The 20,881-nt window shown below is 31.3% G+C and overlaps 1 protein-coding gene across 1 annotated transcript; it reads right to left on the reverse strand.

The window, feature by feature from the left end:
• Nucleotides 1-1,663: 1,663 nt before the first annotated feature.
• Nucleotides 1,664-2,166, reverse strand: LOC114402065. The gene is made up of 3 exons (XM_028364604.1): nt 2,163-2,166; nt 1,896-2,083; nt 1,664-1,792 (listed from the first exon to the last, which is right to left on the reverse strand). The coding sequence occupies exons 1-3, from the start codon at nt 2,164-2,166 to the stop codon at nt 1,664-1,666; spliced, it is 321 nt and encodes a 106-aa protein (XP_028220405.1).
• Between the last annotated feature and the right edge of the window lie 18,715 nt (nt 2,167-20,881).

Here is a 20,881-nt window from a genome sequence, read left to right on the forward strand (position 1 = left end):
CATTGAATATAATAAATAAATAAATAGATTAACCAAATTAGTAGTTTAATCTTATTGTTAAAATTACTAATTATTGTTGTTAGGATAATGGTTAAAAAATCAATAAATAAAAATATTATTAAAAATCAATATATTAAAAACATGAAATGTTTCCAAAAGGTCAACCAAAATATTGAATTATAAGTTGAGTGTTGCTAGGTGCATCCAGCATTATTGTTAGTGCATAATGGCGAAATTATCCTTGCTTGGTTTTCTTCTTACGGATCAACTTGATCCGTAAGGAAAAAAAATAATTTTTTAACTACATATTTAAAGATATTGTTTAAGGTTATTTTATACATATTAATAAAAATCAATAAATACATAAAAGATAATAATAATTTTATAAAATTAATATTATCATCATTAATTTATTTTTTATTTTTATAATTAATCATATCATTATTAATATTATAAAGAATATAAAAAAATAATTAGTATTATATTAAAAATTAAAATACTAACTACTTTATAATACATTTTTTTACATGATCATTACTATAAGTGGGAAAATATTAATTATAAGAGAATTTAAAAATATTGGTACGTTATATAAAATAAGGATCTTAGATAACGAATGATGTCCATTTTTTGTTTAATTTTTTTTACACCCTTTTCAACTTCTTTATTTCAATTATATTTAAAGTTATATTTTAAATTATACCATTTATAATAATTTACATATACTATAACTAAGTTAACTAGACAATTTTAATAACACGCGTGTATATAGACACAAATGGAATACACAATCAATGAAAATAAATAAATCTAACATTAGTAATGAAAATAAATAAAACCAACAATACTCATGAAATTAGTTCATGTACAATATCTGTATATACAAGGAATATCAATATAAAATATGTACATAAACTACGCCTGATCAGTGCGTCGCCTGCGTCTACACCTAACGTATACTAGATGGTCTTGTGTCACACTCCTGGCCAATCTGAGGCATTCTTCGATCACCTCATGTGTCGATGAGCCAGACATGACCACCCCTAGACTCAGATGGCGCTCCAACCTCTCAGCAATGTCATCACAAACTTCCTGTTACATACAAAACAAACTGATTACACAAATTATTATGCAAATATTGAGGTAAATGACGTAAATTATTAGTATTACTTACCACTGCATGTCTGGGCTCCTCCGCAAATGTCGATGATGCTCCTGGCTCCAGCACGCGAGGGATATTTGCCTGCGGGGCCTGAGGGACGACTCAGGGCTGCGGGGCGTGACCATGAGGCAGAGGATCTAATGCGTGGCCTGGTGTTATGAAAGGATGGGAGATGCGGAAGAACCAGTTGATGTAGTCACTGGAACACGCCCTTGGCACAACGCACACCTCACCTGCTGGTACGATATGATCCTCGTAGTGCATCCACCTGCCGTGTATATCATCATACGAGACCCATGAATCGACAGGAGGAGCAGGAATGGTCTGCATGCAGCCAAACTGTCGCACGACCCTCTTCGGTCGATAATAAACAGCAGCAGGCCCCCAGCGCAAGAGATCGGAATATCATGATCTGACGTGGAAGTCCTGGACCTCCTGATGCTCCCCATAAGGGATCCAACAGACATCCGGAATCCGGAGTCGGTCCAGGCGCTCCCTGTACTACGGCGTGCAAATGCTCTTCACGGTCTTCTTTGTCGCAATCCACCTGCACGCACGTGGAGAAGCCTCGTCGTAGTCCTGATCAGCGATGGACTTCGCGACCGAGGGAAAGTGCTCGTAAATCAGCCACTATAGATGTAACATTCAAATTATAAACATTAATAATGAAAGTTTAACAAAATTTAAAGTTGAACATTGTTTAGCCTGAATGAATGAAAAACATATTTGTTACCTGCAGCAGTGTGATGTAACCGACAAACTGTCGACTGTGGCTCATAGATGCATCGTTCAGTTGGTCGTACATATGAACCAAAGTAGCCACTCCCCAAGCGTACCTCTCTGTCACACTGAGGTCACGAAGGGCCTCCAAGTAGACAACATGGACATTGGTTGCACTCTTGTTAGCAAACAGAGTGCAACCTAGTAGGTGAAGAAGATATGCGCGAGTCGCAGTTGTCCAATGACCTGCCCGGCATCGTCGCTGATATATATCACGTACCCATTGCAGGCGTACTTACGGTCCGCGACACTGGATTGTCTCAGTCCTAGCAGACTCTGGACAAACCATCAACAAGTCCACCAGCATCTGAACTGCATCGTCCATGTGTAAGGGCTGAAATGCGTGTAAGTCGCCAATAACGGGAAGATGGAGAAGAGAGGAGACGTCGTCCAATGTGATGGTGAGCTCTCCCACTGGGAGATGGAAACTAGACGTCTCCCGGTGCCACCGCTCCATAAACGCGGACAAAAGTCCCTGATCGCCGGTGTCTATCGAACACGCAATTAGAGGACTTAGTCCTGTACCAGTAATAAGTCCCTCAATGGCAGGGACAGACCTGCCTAAACTGTGGACCTTCCTCCCATGAGAGGATAGCTTCAATTTAGGACGCTCCTGAAGTATAAAGGAACACAAAATTCGTTAAAATTATTATTTAAAGGAAAACTAATTTTAATCATAAATTATAATTTACAAGTAACTAAAAATAAATAGTATAAATACCTGTCCTGTCCATATGTTGCAAGCAACATGATTCGCATACGCTGTCAACACGGATGGGTCGCTCGGACCACCCGGAAATCCCTGATTTTGATCCTCAACTGCCTCTGCACCTGCGTCCGCAGGAATGTCCAGAGGAATGTCCTCCACAGCAGCTGGTGCCTCCATCGGGTCATCCTGAACATCTGGGTCAGGGATGACTGGCTCATCGACCTGATCCGCAGTCACAGCGACTCACTGCCTCCGTGCGGATGCAGTAGGTCGTCGACGCTGTGGAGCATCATCGGAATCATCATGATTTCCTCTGCCCACACCTCTGCCAGTGACCTGACCTAAGGCACGACCTAATCCTCTGGTCCTAACCATGATCTGCAAATGAGTACCGCAAAATCCATCACTCATTTCATTTTCTCAAATTTCATGCGTCTAATGCATATAGGACATTGATTTGGGACAACAAAGCACCATCACCCAATGGTTGTTCAAGCAGTTGGTTGACTCAATTCAATTACTCTAAATGCCAACTTGTTGTTTTATCATATGTTTTAGTTATTAGAGAGAAACTTGCTCAACTTTATGAATCTGAGAAACAATGGTCAACAGCATCTCAAATGCTTAGTGGTATTGACCTTGATTCAGGAATCTGAGAAACAGATCATTCTTGTTAACATCAGTATAGTATATCCTAACTCCATGCATGGTTTTGGTTGTGTTCGTCTCATTGATACTAACATCAGTAGAGTATGGACAATTTAATTCAGGCCAGAGAAGGCACAAAATTCAATGGATCAAAGAATTTAGGACTTTGTTGCGAGAATTAAGGGTAAAAATTTCCTTATGAGGATTAAATGGATTGTTTTATAAATGTCTCCATACATGGTTTTATAAATGTCACAAGAAGCCAAAAAAAAAAAGTAGCAGCAATTAGTTCTAAAATAACTTGACATTATGAGGATTAAATGGATTGTTTATCTCTTCATTAAATTTTCCTTTTCGTCTATAAGATTAATTATATTTGTGTATCAAGACTTTGATTGGCCAATGTTGAGCCAATCAGGAAGAGAGAATTGACATGTAGAATGATTTATTCCATAGGTGTTGAATGAATTCACACATGGGAAGCAGGAATGGTTTAGGTTATGAAGATGAAATGGTATCCATATTCTCTCAGATTAAGTCCCCTGACAGATCACTTCATGACCATATAATTGAAGCTCTTGGCAAGCTCACTGTTGAACAAGGAATTCCTCCTACATCAGATCCTTGGGTAGCCAATTTATACAAATAATATCGTTGACTTTCTTTAGAGATGCTACTTATGTTATAAAAAAAGTCATGAGAAATTAAAACAAGTTTTCATTTGTTGCTAAGAAGCTTTATTTTTATACTTTAACCAAGAAACATAAAAATCTCAAACTTGTTTCATTTAATTCCTTCCTCTCTTGGCTTATCATTTTTTTTTGGTTTAGGTATTGAGCAACATTGTGGAACCGGCACTGCTATCTCAAGATGGCTCTGATTTGGATAAGTCTATTTCTCAAGAGACATTTTTGGAGGAATTTAAGATAGTAACAATGAGTGTGGCTAATCGTGTTAATGTAAATTAACCAAAGTGCTGAGCATTATATAAATAAACTAAAATATTGGAAAATAGCATTTGGATATATTTAACTGGTGTAAGGATCAAATTTAGGGATTTGGTTCAATACATGCATGTTGGAATAATGTGTTTGTAGTTGTTGTTGTTGTAAGGATCAATTACTTTTCACATTCAAATAGTACATGGGTCATATAGTGGTGTAACCTAGAAACACTAAACCATTTATTTTATCTATTAGAATAAATTACACTCCCCTTCCTTTGAGAGATGCTCAAATAATATTGTTTTCTCTTATATTTTTTAAAATTACACTACCCTCTCCTAATAGATTAAATTGTGCTACACTTGTAGTCTACATCAATGTAAACAAGCTTCTAGGGACAATTTTTCTCACAACATCCGGGAGGCTAGTTTTGGACCCTTTATCGTTGACTTCGAAACTTTATAAAGGAAGAGATGGGGATTGCAAAGAATCAATTTATGTTAGGAAGGTTTACAATGTAAGTCATTTATCTTTATTGAGGTTTTGATGGAAAGGTACCTAATTAAAAAAGAGACTTACACAAGTGTCAAGAGAAGTTTTGTGAAAGACTTTGGGGTAAAAAAAGTGTCTAAATGGTTGAATGTAACATTGACTATTTACATGTCAATATAATCATAATTCATACTATTTGGATAATCAATATATGTATATATAATCATAATTCATGCTAATCAATCAATACTATTTATCTATCTATATGTCAACATGTCATTATTTACAACCAAATTGTGACTAAGGTCAAAACAAATTGTAACAACAATCTAATAAGAATGATCCAAATTACAGCCAATATTTACTATTCTACCAAAGTAATGCTAAACGTTGAAAAAAAAAATTCATCAAATATATCAAGTACTCACCTTGTTCAAAGTTCAAACGAAGACCTTGTATTAAATAAATAGCCTTGATGAAGTAAGCTTCAAATTTTAGAATAAAAAACACACAAAATTCAGAGTTAGCAATTTTAAAAATGCAGTTTCAGACAACTTCCGGATCAACATGATCCGTAAGCTGTTTCTACACTACTTACGGATCAAGTTGATCCGTAATAAAGAAAAGGTGTAAACACAATTTCCGAATCAAGTTGATCCGTAAAATTTTCCGGATCATGTTGATCCGGAAAATTTTACAGATCAACTTGATCCGTAAATTGTGTTTACAAACCTTCCGGATCAACTTGATCCGTAAGATTTTCGGATCATGTTGATCCAGAAAAGCTTACGGATCAAGTTGATCCGTAACCTTCCCTGTCAACACCCATGGCGGAGATGAAGATGAAGAGGAACTTACCTCGACAATGCCAACGTGAGGACGCAGCAACACCACCGTCAACACCCACAGAAGACGAACGAAGCATGCGATTGGAAGGTCACGAAGAAGACCAGCAAAGGTCACGAAGAAGACCAACGAAGGTCACGAAGAAGACGCAACCAAGCTTTTTCAAGAGGAAGAAGAAGACCAACGAAGGTCACCAATGAAGGTCACAAAGAAGCAGCAATGGTGAGGAAGAGGAAGAAGCAACAGAAATGGCGAAGAAGAAGAAATGGCGGAAATGAACCGTTTTTTTTTAATTAATTGGCCCAGGGGTACATTTGTCTTTTCTTCTTAATTGCTGGGTGCACCAGCAATAATGTTGGGTGCACCTAGCAGCACTCTTATAAGTTTATATGAAGTATAGTTTTAATTTTGGGCTAACAGAACAAATCAGATTAGACCTACCTAGAAAGCCTAATCTGATTTGGTCATACTGGAAATTGCCTAGAAAATGCAATGCTTTGATTATTTGTCATTTCGTTCAGTAACAGATCAGTTGATTGTCTCACATCTCCAATGCTGAAATAACGGGGAATTGCTTAACTTTGTATTTGATATTCTTTATATTTGCTTTTATATTATAATTATTTTTTAATTTTATTTCTGAAATTATCTTTTCCAATAATATAATTCTAAAAATTACTGAATAAACTTCATAATTCATCTCAATTCTTTATACATCATATCAACATTAATATCTTACCAAATGGGCTCCAAGAACCTGATAAGAAAATCATTGCTTCCATAAGCTACGCTGCTTATATTTGGATACTACATGCATCATCACCCACATTTCTGCATGGAAGGTTTTGATGTAACACAAAAGCTAGAATATCATAATTAGTAATCAATAATAATATTGATGCTTATAAAAAAGTATTTAATAATGTTGATTAAGCACAGGACATAGTTACAACTCACGATCGGGGACAAACAGATGCTTTCCTAGTAAAAGAAATCTTTCATGAATGCAGGGTATGACAACACAAATGGGATCAACGCCCACTCTGAATAATCAATAACCCCGAATGTAGCAAATTGAGCAAAGTTATTAATGAAAGGAAAGAAGAGTTACAAAAAGACCATGGTAGACTAGGCCAAAACCTATGTCAAGAAGAGAATCTTTACTCAAGTAATTCTCTAATGTTATAGTGATTGTCTTTCCTATAGATGTGAGTAGCTTTGAAAGTGATGTTAGAAGCTATGTGCAAGCATTTGGTCCTCCAAATTAAAAGATTCTAGGGAACTATAGAATCATCCTTTGTGTACTAAGCTTGCACTTTTTGGAACCATACATGAATTTTTGACATAAATAATACAAAAGAATTTATTATTTATCTAAATGATATAAGTCATTTATTATTTATATTTATGATACAAACTATTGATCATAGGTGAGAAATCGGTTCTCCCCAGACCAATTTCTCACATCTCTTTTATTTTATTTTTCAATTTTAAGTTGTGAAAGACACAGATTTTAACATATGTTATTTTTTTATTTTAGTGTTGACTTAACCTTTCAGTACATAATTATATTTCATTGTAAACTTTATAATTATAATATCTCTTCATTTTTGTGAATGTTTTCACATAAATAATACAAAAAAACTATTATTTATCTAAATGATGCAAGCTAACTTTTATTTACATCCATGATACAAATCATTGTTCATAGGTGAGAAATTGGTCCCTCTAAACCAAATTTTCACCTCTCTTTTATTTTTTTCTTCTTATTTTGGCATTAAGAAATCAATTCTTGGGGAATTAATGCATTGTTGTGGCAATTCGTATGACAAAAATACAGTGCTCAATAACTAATGCATTGTTTACTGTTCATTCAAGTAACAACGACAAATTGACAATGAACATAATAGGACATAATTAACGAGAACAATTAATAAGGGCAAACAATTAATGTCATTTGTGTCCACCAGTTCCACATCTGAGTGATTGCTTGTTTCTTGTCGGATTTCAATGTACTTAACCATGTTATTGTGGTTCAACTTGTTCATCAGGAACAACAGCTGGTTTTTCCTGCACAAAATCATTAGTGGAAAAACTATCAACAATACTTTGGTGAAAGGAAGAAAATGAAGGTATGAGCATAATTTGCATGTATGCATAAGTAGACATCAGTGTGTGAAGATCTATACCCATGAAATTGCTCATAAAGTCTTCTCCGCTTGCACTAAATAACTATATATTATACCCATAATGTTGTTGATGATGATGAGGTTGTGGCGTGAATTCATACGATTGAGCACGTGGTGGTAGTCCTTCATCATGCATGCTGACAGCCTGTAGTGGACTTTGTTGTGGAGGATGTTATTTAGTTTTCATGTCTGGAGCTGAACAAGATGTCGTTCCAACGTTGGGATAAGTTACAAATTATGTAAGGTAAATTTTAGAATTTGCTCAGTACTAATTCATGTAGTGACTCATATGTTCAATCTTTCTTAGAATTGGTTGGTCGATTAACACATATTTGTGTCTTTCCTTCCAAATTGCAATGCACTATTGATGTTCCTCTGCCCAATTTATGTCACTATGTCCTCTCATGTCAGTTTGATGGACTTTGTCAAAATTATGAGGTGGATTTGGCATATCTTAACAAAGTCCAAATTGGAGCATATCCCTATCAGTTTGATGTCATACTACCATTAAGAAACGGATTAAAGCTACATAAGCACTCCATATTTTGGTATTCTTGTATGCACTTTTTGGAAAAAAAATGACTCCAAACCTCTGTAAGGCATCCAATGAAACTGAAAAATTAATTTACGTTAGTTATTTTAAAAACAATGAAATTGAAGTTTGAATAAAAAAACAAAAGATTCAACCTCTTTGTTACGCTTGTTGTTGAATCTTGACCTGTAGTTGATGACATCACCATGTGCAATTCTAGAAAATCGTAGGCCTCTGTTGCTCCATCTAGTCAAATGAGATATGTTAGTGTCAAATAGATTACTGAAAAATGAGATTTGTTTTAGTTAGAACTTTTTGTTTACCTATTTGCAAGTGGATATGACGGTTGGTGCTCTACCCTTGGTTGAATGAACAACATGTGATACCATACCCAAGACTATAACAACAATGTACATCCTCCCTTTTTTTGGATGTGGGATAAATAACCTTACTCATTTCTCTATAAAAATGTGTTAAATATGTCAAACCCTAGCTGTATAGCTAGCTCGATCAAAATATGCTAATAAGGGTAGATACATCAGTTGAACTATGTTCCCTGACTTGTCTGACATCAACACCCCACCAATCAGCCCTAGAATGTATTCCCTACAGTGGCCTGCTAGTTTTTGTGGTGTGGGTTTTGCTAAAAGAGTTAGCATGTGTTCTTTTAACCATTTTAGTTTAAGTATTGATCCCACCAGTGCATTCTCTTGGGGAACAACACTTATATATTATGCGCACATTTGTTCTCAATCATAAAATGTTGGGCCAATAACTGGTCTACCATCAATGCATAAACCTAGTTGTAGAGCAACATCTTCCAAGGTGATTATGCATTCACCAACATGAAGATGAAGCGTGTGTAACTCTGGTCTCCACCTTTCAACCAAAGTAGTCACTAAAGTGTCATCGATTTTAACTTGTTCAAGCTTTGCAACATCTAAAAACCCAGCTTGAACCAACAAAGGTTTAATTTTTGGGATTTGGAGTGGGCATTGTCTGAGCATATGATTGGATTACATCATTTGTTATTTGAAGAAATGAAAATAATAAAAACATCATCGTCATTTCTCACTCATAACAAAATTAACATTCAACTAAACAAAATGTGTTACATAACTCTCCAGATTTATTAAGGTGCGTTGAACGTGTGTTGTTCCAATCGGTGATATCTAGGTTGTTGATTTTGTCAATGGGATCTTGGTAATTTGTTAACTCGTTGGCAAGTGTACCAAATGTCCAAGTAATAAAGATTCGAAAGTCCGAGTATCGATTTCCACAGGGACTTTGTTTTATACTTGTGTTGGATAATTTTTAATTTATAAGAGAAAAAGATAATATGAGGTATAAAAGATAACTTTAAAAGAACAGAGTATAAAATAATAACTATTAATAGAAAACAAAAGAAATAATAGGGAATTCAATAGATGAGAATGTTAGGACCTAGCATTCCTTATTTGTCTAAGATGTATTATTTGTGATTTTTCTCTATCAATCAGGTGAATTTATCCTACCCATATCTATTAGAATACTTGCCCCTAATGTCTCACGATGACAAGCCTATTTTACCTATCTATCTCTCAAATGTCTTTGCAAAGAGTCAATAGATAAAATGCATGAAGTTCTAATTCTAGATGTTTGCTTTGATGCATGGGCATAATGCAACCACTCTATGTCTAGCAATGATTTTATTAAGATACCCCTTCCTTTTAGTTCTATTAGAAATTACCCTATGTCGAACGACTAATTCCTAAAACAGATGCATACAAAACCTTTCTTATTTTTCTATTAAGGATTACTCTCTGTCGAGCACCTAACCCCCAAAGACGATGCAAGAACGAATCATGCATGAAATTAAAAGTAAGAAAGGATAATAGGAAAAAAAACACTTGTTTGCACTGATAAATATGAAGTGTACAATACATCTTTTGGCTTTTTAGGTCTGTCAGGCCCTAACTAAGGGTTTAGCCTCTCATAGTCATAACGGGCCTTACACTAGCAAAGGGGTATAGGAACCGATAGAGGAGAAGAGATGGAAAAAGGGAATAGAAAATGATGAAAGAGAAGAAAGAATTCCCTAAGGGAGAGTTCTCAAGCTTTAGGTGTGTATTAAAGTGTTCTAAGACTCGATGTGTCTTTCCTCCTTGGCTTGACTCCCTTTTTATAGCTCTTGGAGTGGACTTAGGCTTGACTCCCTTTTTATTGTTGCTGGACTAGACTTGGGCTTGATGCAAAAAATCTTCCTTATTTATATTTTTGATATTTTCTGGATCTTCTTTTATTTTAATCCTTCATTTTCATATATGCAATCCATAAATAAGAAAAATATCAATTCCTATCATTTAAGTAAAAAATAACTGCTAAATAAATATTTTTAAAGATATTTTCAATATATTTTTATTATAAAAAATAACTCATATTTAACAGTTATCACCATTCAAAGTTTGTTGCTCCAATCGGTGATATCTAGGCCATTAATTTTGTCAATAACATCTTGGTCGTTCAATGCTCATTGCTCCAATCAATGATATTTAGGTCCTTGATTTTGTCATTGGGATCTTGCCTGTTCAACGTTTGTTGTTCCAATCGATGATATCTAGGTTGTTGATTTTGTCGATGACATCTTGGTCGTTCATTTTGAGGTGTATGTCACAAGTCATTAAACATTATAAATATGATCTGCAATGAGGCAGTCTGATTCATTACCTCAAACAGAAACCTTTCTGCAACTATATACCCTAAACCCTAAATCATGGGTTCATCATCAGTCAATTCAATTGTGTATTATGATGGTGCCATCATAACAACTAAATATGGTTCAATGTTTGTAAGCGGTTCACGAAAGATTGTTCAACTTGACAACAAATGGTTATTTGATGCCTTGAAGCAAGCTATTGGAAACAACATTAGTCTACCAAATGGTCAAGTGGTAAAGTATATACATTTTTGTTTACCTGTATTATTTGTTGGTGATTGTGGCAAGTACATGACATGCATGTTGCACAATGATGAGGATGCAAGGATTATGTTTTTCATGTATGCAGACATCTCAAAACTGACATGCCTAGAGTTGTATATTACCACTGCGGACCCACCTACACAAACATGTGCACATCCACCACCAATTTCTGTTAGCTCTTTCAATTTTTGAGGATTTAGATGAATACCTCGCTTAAACAATGAACCATGAATCGAGTTTTGAAGAAACTCCCCCTCCCCCAATTTATTTGAGTAAATTTTATCATTTAATGATTTGTAGGACTCGTATGTGTGTTTTTCATAGTTGTGTTTTTGACTTGTGGTCATCTGTGTTTTAATACCAAAAGTTTTAAATATCAATTGAAGTCTTCAAGTGTTAGTAATTTTTCGTATCTTTTGCCACTTGGTTCATTTGTTTAAGGGCTAAATCGAGACCCGATAGTTGTCTTAATGGCTTTATTGAAATGAAAACTACTAGAGTGAACCATTATTTTGACCAAAACACTTTATACAAATAACAATCTAAGTGACAAAAGTTGCCCTCACGAATTAAAATCTTCAAGTCTTAGTAATTAATTCGTATCTTTGCCACTTGGTTCATACACTTTTTTGTCTCATTTACAGGTCAAATTTATTTCAGACCCTTATCTACTCATGTCAAGGAAACCAATGCTTTCAAACCTTTATCTACTCATGTCAGGGAAACCAATGCTTTCAGACCCTTATCTACTCACATAAGGGAATCCAATTAATTTCATACCCTTATCTACTCACATAAGGGAATCCAATCTATTTCATACCCTTATCTACTCACATTAAGGAATCCAATTAATTTGAGACCCTTATCTACTCACATAAGGGAAACCAATGAATTTCATATCCTTATTTACTCACGTCAGGGAATCCAATTAATTTCAGACTCTTATTTACTCACGTCAGGGAATCTAATGTATTTCATACCCTTATCTACTCACGTCAAGGAATCCAATTAATTTGAGACCCTTATCTACTCACGTCAGGGAAACCAATGAATTTCAGACCCTTATCTATTCATATATGGGAACCCAATTAATTTCAAACCCTTATCTACTCAAGTAAGGGAATCCAATTTATTTCAGACCCTTATCTACTCATGTTAGGGAAACCAATGAATTTCAAACCCTTATCTACTCATATCAGAGAATCCAATGTGTTCCAGACCCTTATTTATTCACCCAAGAGAATCCAATGCTCCAAACCATAGCCCTTACCTTGACCCTAGGTCACAATCCCTGAACCATGATCCTTATATATAGAACTTAAATCCACCTTCATTGAACACATCCACACTACACTTCCTTGTTCTTTTACTTTCTTCGAAGTTTGCAAACACAAATCTTGTGTCACATTTGTTTCTATGTTATTTGTCTATTACACAATATGTCTTCCTCATTTGTCAAATGGTTAGTGCACTATGATGGTGAAATCATCAAAATAGATGAAGATGTTACTTTTCAAAGCCCCAACCCATTGTTCTTTGAAACAAAGCAAGGTCTCACACTTGAGGCCTTGAAAAAAAAACCACCAACTTCTCTGTCTTTAACCATTGGACCAAGTATGCAATATTTCATTATGATAATCACAAGTAGTGGGGCGTAGAATGTTGAAATTTACAGCAGTCCAACTTGTTGACAACAAAGACGTAAAAGGTATGATTTCAGTTATTCACCAAATTGAAATTCTTCAATGTTGCAAATTGTATGCAAACATCGAGTGCAATATAGTTCCCACCCCAAACCCTGAACCAGAACCTTGTCAACCACAATATTATCCTCCATCCCATTATTCACAATTACCATATGCTACCCAAGACAATTTACCTTTATCCATATATGTAAGATGTAATACATTGTTCAATAAAAGAGGAAGAGAAACCACAATAATGCTTGTATATGGCTAAGTTTATACAAAAGTACTAAGCAAGGCCATCGAATATGCACTTAGAAAGGAAAACACTCACAATGTTGTTGAGTTCGATCGACCCGACACATAGATCTTGGTCCAAGAGACAATAAAATCGAGAGAGGTTAGGCCTGCTGGAGATTTCACGGTCAAGCTACATAAAAGGTGATGTGATTGTGGAAAATTCTAGAAGTTGCACATGCCTTATTCTCATATTGTTGTTACTTGTAAGCATGCTCATCATGAGTACACAAACTACATACATCCCGTGTATACGTTGGAAAGTGTCTCCAACGTATACAAAGAATTGCTTGAAGAATTATGCAACGAAGCCTATTAGCCAATGTGTCATGAGCCAATGATCTCCCTCGACCCAGAAAAGAAAAGAAGTAATAAGGGTCATCTTGTCTCCACTCATATCCACACCAAAATGGATATCTGAGAATCGGGTCAACCAAAGCAATGTTTCATGTGTCGCATCGCAGGTCATACAAATAAAACTTGTCCTCACCGTGTAGGCTCAAGCCAACAACGTTGAATGTATGTCATATTGTTTATATTTGTAAAATGTTGTTCTATATTAATTCAAATTTAAATATTTTACTTCAAATGAATTTGTTTCTATATTTTTAATCTTCTTTTGATTGTTTGCTACATTTTTTTTACTTTTTATTATCATTTATACTTTTTCCACTTATTTTTAACAAGATAAATTTTTTTTAGATTAAATTTTAAAAATAAATAAAATTAATTTTATCATTAACTTAATTTTTTAATTTAAAAAGTGAATTTTAAAATTGTATTCAATGTTATTCTCGTCTCAATAATTTAAAACATTTGATATATATAAATATCATAAATGATATCATTTCATAGGAAAAATATTTGATAAACATTCACACTATTATTATCAAACATTTAGGGAGAGATAAAAAAATAATTATAAAAAGTATAACTTTTATAGGATTTATGATATGATAACAAAACAAACATGTAAAAAAATAAAATATGTTAACAAGTAGGTAAAAAAATATAACGATTGAGTTTGGTCTATATTCGATTATAGATTTTATTTTCAGCTTTAATTTAGTCTATTTAAAAGTTTAACTTAGTCTATTAATCAATTTAAACATATATTTTATATTCAATTTTTTACATAAGTGTACATAAATTATATTCTTTTAAATTAATATATATACATTAGCAAAATAAAAAAATTTAAACAAATTAAAACAAAAAAAGACATAATTTTTTTAAAAAACAAAGGGTAACAAAAGATTAGGAAACTATTTTAAATAAACAAAATAAAAAAACTCAAATAGAAAAATGAAAAAAAAAACATTCTGGCCTACTTTTTTTTATTATAAAAAACACCTTTTTTAATAACAAAGTATATATGAATGAGAAAATTACTTATGTTTTTAAAAGTATTTTTTTTTAATAAAATGAGTCATTTTTATATTTTTTATAATAGGTATTTTGTGTCGGCTTGGCCAAGCTAAACTCTTTCATGCACCATACTATTTTGCTATCAAGCAATCTTTAGATAAATATATATTTAATATCAGCTTATCCGAGTTAAATTTAAAAAATAATACATGAAAACGGTTCACAACTTAAAATTAAAAAAAAAAAAAGGTGAGACATGGATTTGAGGGAAATAGATTTCTCACTTATGAACAATAATTTGTATTATAGATGTAAATAATAATTTGTTTGTATCATTTGGGTAAATAATAATTTTTTTATATTATTTATGTCAAAAATTCACCATGCATGTGTGGAAGAATTTAACAATTTATTTGAATTAATCTTTTGATATGTGTATTTTGGAAAACTTAAAGAAGAAAATAACTTATATTTATAAGTTGTTTTCAGCTGGTGTCAATAATTTCTTTAAAATAACTTTATGAGTAAAACTGACCTAAATGAATATGATTTAGATTTATTTCTTTTTTATTATATAATCAACATATACAAAAACAATCAGAAGATAAATACTCATTAGATAAGAGTATTTGATTAAATTATTTAGTCAAATGTACAATTTTGCATATTACTTGTGTCTTGCTAGTGGCCGGTGCTCCGTGCTCGTAATAATTGAGAGGGCATTTTACTAATGACATACACCACTTAATTTAGAGATACGTTGAGTTTTAAAGTTTTGGAAAGAAAGATTATCGAGAATAAATTTTTTATTTCCAATAAATATTCTCTAATTTAATGAAATGATAGCGATAATATAAGTGACTAATGTGACAGAAAAAAAATTAAAAGAGTGAAAAGAATATGAAAATATAGTCCCTTTTTCCCGTGCAGCTGCAGATACCTTAGTGTGGTAGTTAATTAATGGGATTTCATGTACATGACAATGAATATATACAATGTGTGTCTCGCCGCAACTAATTAATTGTTTATCAAATGACATCAACATAGTCCTTTTTTTTTCCGGTGCAGCTGCTGGTACATTGATGGTAATGTGATTATTCATGAATCATGACATTATTAATTGTTCCCACATTGGTGGTTGTGGGATTATAATGATGACATTGTTCATAGTCGTACTCCAAATATATAATAGCATTATTTGCCATATGAACAACCACTGGCACTGAGTCTTGACTGAGAAGATATTTAAATTGAAAAGATACATACATATATATATATATATATATATATATATATATATATAGAGAGAGAGAGAGAGAGAGAGAGAGAGAGAGAGAGAGAGATTACAGAATATATAACACCAAGTAGCCTACGGAACTTATACTAGTTATGACTTATGATAACCCGTTTAGAGCAATTATAGTAATTCACAGAACCTTAATTAATTGAGATGTAATTATTGACTTGAGATGACATGAATTTCAATTTTTTGGTAAAACTAAAACAGGCTTAATTGGAACTCATAATCGTCAAACACTGATGACATTATATATATATATATATAGATATATATATATATATAGTCTATTTGGATATACCTTTTATAAGCGTGAATGTACACATTTTTTCTAGACTAGATCGTTGGCATATCCCAGCTATAATATTTTCTTCATATCACACGTGGGACATGGTTAGTTTAGATTCTCCATATCTCAAAGCAAGTTTATGTTCTCCTAGAAGTGTTGTGCTTAACAGCTATGAAATTTGTAATGTTATTCTGAGAATTGAATACGGTCAATGAAATAGCCAAAAAGGAATGAGATGTTAGGAAACGTTGTTTTTCTAATTATTTCCATTTTTTTCACTTTCTTTTTATCCAAAAAAAAATACATTATTATGAATTATTTTCTTTTTTCTCTATTTTTTCCTTCCCATCCAAAAATACTATAAAAGGACAGCATAGGAAAAACTAAATAGACTAATAATGAGTTTGCCTACGGCCTTAGGATGCCTAAGTTTGCATGCAAGAATTCCTTTATGCTAAAGCATGTCTAAGTTTGCATGCAATAATATCTTTGTAGTTGTAAGTCACAAGCGCAAATATCTACTTGCCTCATGGTACCAAGACTTCGGTAATTTTTTAAAAGGAACTGTGACAGGTAAACTAGCGTCATTACTGACAATTGTATATTATATTTGACATAATCTTGTAGTCAAATAATTAAAAGTTATTGACTTTTTAATTCACCTTTGGGCAAATGGCCATAATAATCTTTCCCTATTCTTTAAGTAGATATCATATTTTGTTATAAAAATTAAAAGGTTTAATTATTATTTTAGTCTAAATATGTATTTTTTTAGTTCTTGAAATTTAAAAATGTTTTTTTAGTCTCTAAATTTTAAAAAATTGTATTTTTTAGTCCCTAACATAATAAATTAACATTTTATAATGATTTTTAGTTGTTTTAAATTATTTTTTTTAACCGCTTGAATTTGTATTTGAAAATTGTTACAAAGTATTAAAAAATCAATTACAAAAGTACTTAAAAATCGTCAAAAAATATCAATTTATTATGTTATGAACTAAAAAATATTTTTTTAAAATTTAAGAATTAAAAAAATTTCAGAGACTAAAAAATACAAAAGTTTATAGCTATAACAAACTAGTCTTAAGTTTTTCATTATATTCTTTCAATCTATTATGAATGAAATTCCACGATTTTGTTCCTGGGGAAAAAGAAAAAAACAAACAAGTTTGCTACCAATGTATATATAGAAACATGCAGGGTACGGTAATGAAGGGCAAGAAAATCATCCCAAATGACACAGCTTCACAATGTAAGATATGCATATATGATTTAATTACTCATGTGCTCTATGTGTATAATTTTTAGATTTTAGTTTCTATAAATTACTCATTTTAGTATTTACATATTTTAATCTATTTTAGTCTCTTCAGTCCAAAAGTTATAATATTAAAACGAATTAAAAAAATGTAAGTGCAAGAACTTAATTAAAAAGCGTATTTATTATATAAAGGCTAAAATAAATATTTTTGTGTAGAGACCAAAACATAAAAGTTATAGAAATATAGGGATTAAATAATAAAATTAAACATAATAATAAAAAAGATTATCTGTGGATTGGTTCTACCTTATCAATTGGAGATGTTAGAAGGTGCAAAATCATGCCGATGGAGCATCCACATCCATGTCAATGTAGGGCCACAAAACTTGGATGAGTTACTCCATTGCGTACATGATACCATCCCTATTCCATTCCCATGATGAAAGCATAAAATGCTACTTGTCACCGTCTTCACATCACCACGCGCATAACCATGAGTCCATGAAATAAAATAATCATGCTCAATGTGTTTGATTTTATTTTATTTTTTGCTTTTTAGTTTTTTAAAAACTGTTTTTTGGAGAACGACAGAAATGATAGTCAAATGTGAAAGAATAAAGAAAAATATTTTTTTTTGTTTAGATTACAAATACCTTGATTGAAGGGAATCCTATGTGAGTTGGATAAAATATTTGTATTGTGCAATTTTTGATCGAGATCACGGATGAAATTTTAAACCATTTAATAATTTCTTTTGTTGAGAGGAAACACCCTCACCAAATAAATCCACTTGTTTGATAATAGGATAAAAAAATATGAATAATAGAAAACTGAAAATACAAAATCAAAAGCAACTTAAAGATATTTTGATTTTGTAGTTTTAAAACTAACATAAACATTAATTTTGAAATTACCAATTTTTTTTTGTTTTAAAATAGAAAGAAGAAAAAAAGAGGAAACCAGCCGGCCAAAGTTTATTCTTTTTTATATCACTTTTTATACCAATATAATTACTAATTAGTTTGCATGTGTTATCTATGAGACCCAATTTTATTCCAATGAATCAGGAACATCTATATTATAGCAAGACTTATTCTCCTAATAGAAAATTTACCACACACAAGATTGAAATTCAAGAAATTACTTAAGAATATGTGTGAAAGGTAAGTTTTAGAGAAGAAACAAAATCATGACAAATATTTATTTTTAAATGAAAAAATTATATAATGTTTGTAAAACTAAATAAAAGAATGACACGTTAACTTTAAGCCAATTTATCGTATAATTTATTTAATTTACAAATAATCAAACTAGAGAATAATTATTAAAAATGAATAATTTGCTTTCTTTTCTCTTCTTCTTTTTCTCCAAAATCTAACTCTCAAGCATACTCTAAGGAAAATCAAGCATGTACTATATAAAACAATCACCCATTAGTTATCAAGTATATGCATGCATGGTATAGATCTATGATATTTTATACTAACATTTTAATTAGTTAAAAATTATATATTAACAATTGAATTTTTTTATTAATATATATTTTTATAACGTTGAACTGCCCATTTTCTCATCCACGTGCGTATATAATTTAAATAATTTATTTTATAATTAATTCTCACATGATTTAACAAAAGAAATATTGACCATTGGTATTGTTTTATTATACTTTATTTGGATGAGAATTGAAATATGGTAAAATAAAAGTATAAGAAATATAAAAGAAAAATAGGAGTGAGGTAGAAAGATATTTTTTTTTATAAAATAGATATAATTAGGAGAAAAATAAGTGAAAATTTTCCCCATTTATTAAGACAAATAAAATAGAAAGTAAAAGTTGAATAAATTATATGAAAGAAAATTTTATGATAGTAAAAAAGCCAATTTAATAAAAAAAACTAAAACTTATTACTATATTTTTTATTGATAAAAAATATTTAAATTTCATGTGTAATATAAAAAATTATGAAACATTAAAAGTAATAAAAAAAAAAGAAAACAATTTACTTGCCCCCACTTTAGGAGGGAAGTACTTTTAATGCAGACCAACCCCCATCATTACATCTTATCCGTCAACTCTCTCACGACCATACAAACCATTATTACACTTAAATGACGTTATTTTTATTATTCCACAAACACATAAATTACGTGTAAAGTGTAATATTTTGAAAAATTAAAATTAAAATTTTTCAAAATAATAAATAAATAAATATATATTTTTATGTAAAATAATACGATATTGCAACATATATTTATTTTGAGTTTCATGGTCAAACAACCTCTAAGTATATTTACTACCTCGGATTTTACTTTTTTTTTTAATCCCCCTTCGCCAACGTTACTTATTGTGATTTATTTGAAAAAAAAAATTAAAAAATATGAACAAAAGAAGAAAAACCAGAATAAAAAAACATAATATTATATATATGCTAAAAATGTGTTTTACATAACAAATTCAGTTGGTTTCTAATTTTTTATTAGTTGAAAAAAAAAATTGTTTAACTGCTTAGCAAACGAATGTTTTTAGAAATTTTTAATATTTTTTGGAGTAATATTTTTTTAAAACTTTAGCTTTTAATTTTTTATATTTATTCATTTTTAGTCCTTAAATATTTATTAAATTTCTTTTTTAATCTTTTTATGTTTAAGATAAATTTTTATTATTTTTATAGTTTATGCAATTTTATATTTTTGAACTAGTTCAACATATAATTTTACCAAATACTTATAATTCAATAAGATAAATTTTTAATTAATTTTTCAACTTTAAACTATTTTTTATCTAACATAGCCTAAAGTAGATTTTTGATCTCTTATTTATAAGTTTTTTTTTGAATTTGGTCTCTTAAATTTAAAAAAGTTTCACTTTACTTCTTTTATCAACTTCTGATCCTAATAATATCAAATTTGATTGACTTAGTATCTCTTATAATTTTTTACGTATTAGTAAGTTCACTGAGTTAATATGATAACTGAAGGAAAAATTTGATCTAACAAGTTAATTTGAGTTAAAATAAAACTTTTTAAACTTAAGAGATTAACTTTAAACATAAAATACAGACAAGGAACCAAAATTTTATTTTAACTTTTCATACACAATTTTACTTGTAGAGTGATTAAGTTGATTAGGTAAAAGAAATAAAAAGAATCACTGTTTAATGACTTTTTAAAATAATAAGTAAAAAATAAATTTATCATTTAATTATTTCACCATAAATTTATAATTAATAGTATATCTTTAATTGGATTATTATCATAATATATTTTAAACCATTTTATTTATAATTAAAAAATACATGAAACATAATTCAATATTATTTTAATAATATCTTTTATTATTGAAACATAATTCCATATCCTTGATGACCCACCTAAAAGTATTATTCCTCCACTGAATTGATCTTCCCAAAAGATGCTGCA

Source organism: Glycine soja, chromosome 20, assembly GCF_004193775.1.
Source record: "Glycine soja cultivar W05 chromosome 20, ASM419377v2, whole genome shotgun sequence".
Taxonomy (NCBI): Eukaryota; Viridiplantae; Streptophyta; class Magnoliopsida; order Fabales; family Fabaceae; genus Glycine; species Glycine soja.

Coding starts and splice junctions, on each gene's coding strand:
- LOC114402065 (XM_028364604.1), bottom strand. Junction 1,793..1,895: donor GTTACATCACACTGCTGCAG/GTAACAAATATG, acceptor TTACATCTATAG/TGGCTGATTTACGAGCACTT.